Source organism: Microtus ochrogaster, chromosome 5, assembly GCF_000317375.1.
Source record: "Microtus ochrogaster isolate Prairie Vole_2 chromosome 5, MicOch1.0, whole genome shotgun sequence".
In the NCBI taxonomy this organism is placed as follows: Eukaryota; Metazoa; Chordata; class Mammalia; order Rodentia; family Cricetidae; genus Microtus; species Microtus ochrogaster.
The window spans coordinates 86,382,157-86,382,815 of NC_022012.1; the positions used below are offsets into that span (position 1 = coordinate 86,382,157).

Below are 659 nucleotides of genomic sequence, written 5' to 3' on the forward strand. Positions count from 1 at the left end.
TGTCTTGGGAGGGAGGGGAGTCAGGCAAAGCAGAAATGAGACACAAAACCCAGGGATCTATTCAGGCACCTTCGGGGCCACTTCTATTAGGTAACAAAATTCTGGTTGGCAGGAATGACCTAGCTGAAGATGGCTCAATTGTGCCACCTAGTGGTTATTTTCCGTCACAACAACTTTAAAACTTGAACTTCAAGGCTCTTCCCACACAGTTTGGGAGTGAAGGTTTCAAGGTAAATTACACCTATGTTCAATAAATGTTAATTTTTATTTACACTACCTATCTACATCCCTGGAAAGCAAAGATTTCCGAGGGAACAGGAGTCAAGCCTTGAGGCTCAGGGTCTCCGCTCCAATTGGAGCCAGAGGCCTCTTGGCGGACAGCGTGTACATGGCCTTAATGAGCCTTCTCAGCCACCATAGCTGGTTAACAGGACAGTCTTGGGACGTCATTCAAGGTCCTGCATGGGGCTACTTACACTTATAATAGGCGAACTGCAAATAGTGGTACATGGTGGCCACGAATTTCTCCACGGGGTAGCCGCCTATGACCGGGGTGAGGGTCTCCTCGCACTGAACCTTGCATTCCAGAACTTCTACATAATGGTCTGCAAAACAGATACGAATTCTCAGAACAGTCTCAACCTCTCCCCTCCCCTCCC

General features: G+C 48.1%; 1 protein-coding gene across 1 annotated transcript in view; it reads right to left on the minus strand.

The window, feature by feature from the left end:
* The window catches only part of Crtap (cartilage associated protein), a 17,077-nt gene that overhangs the window by 5,897 nt on the left and 10,521 nt on the right, over positions 1-659 (minus strand). Inside the window, exon 4 of the mRNA XM_005348205.3 lies at positions 477-605. Coding sequence (XP_005348262.1) covers positions 477-605 — 129 coding nt within the window. The remainder of the gene's footprint in view (positions 1-476; positions 606-659) is intronic.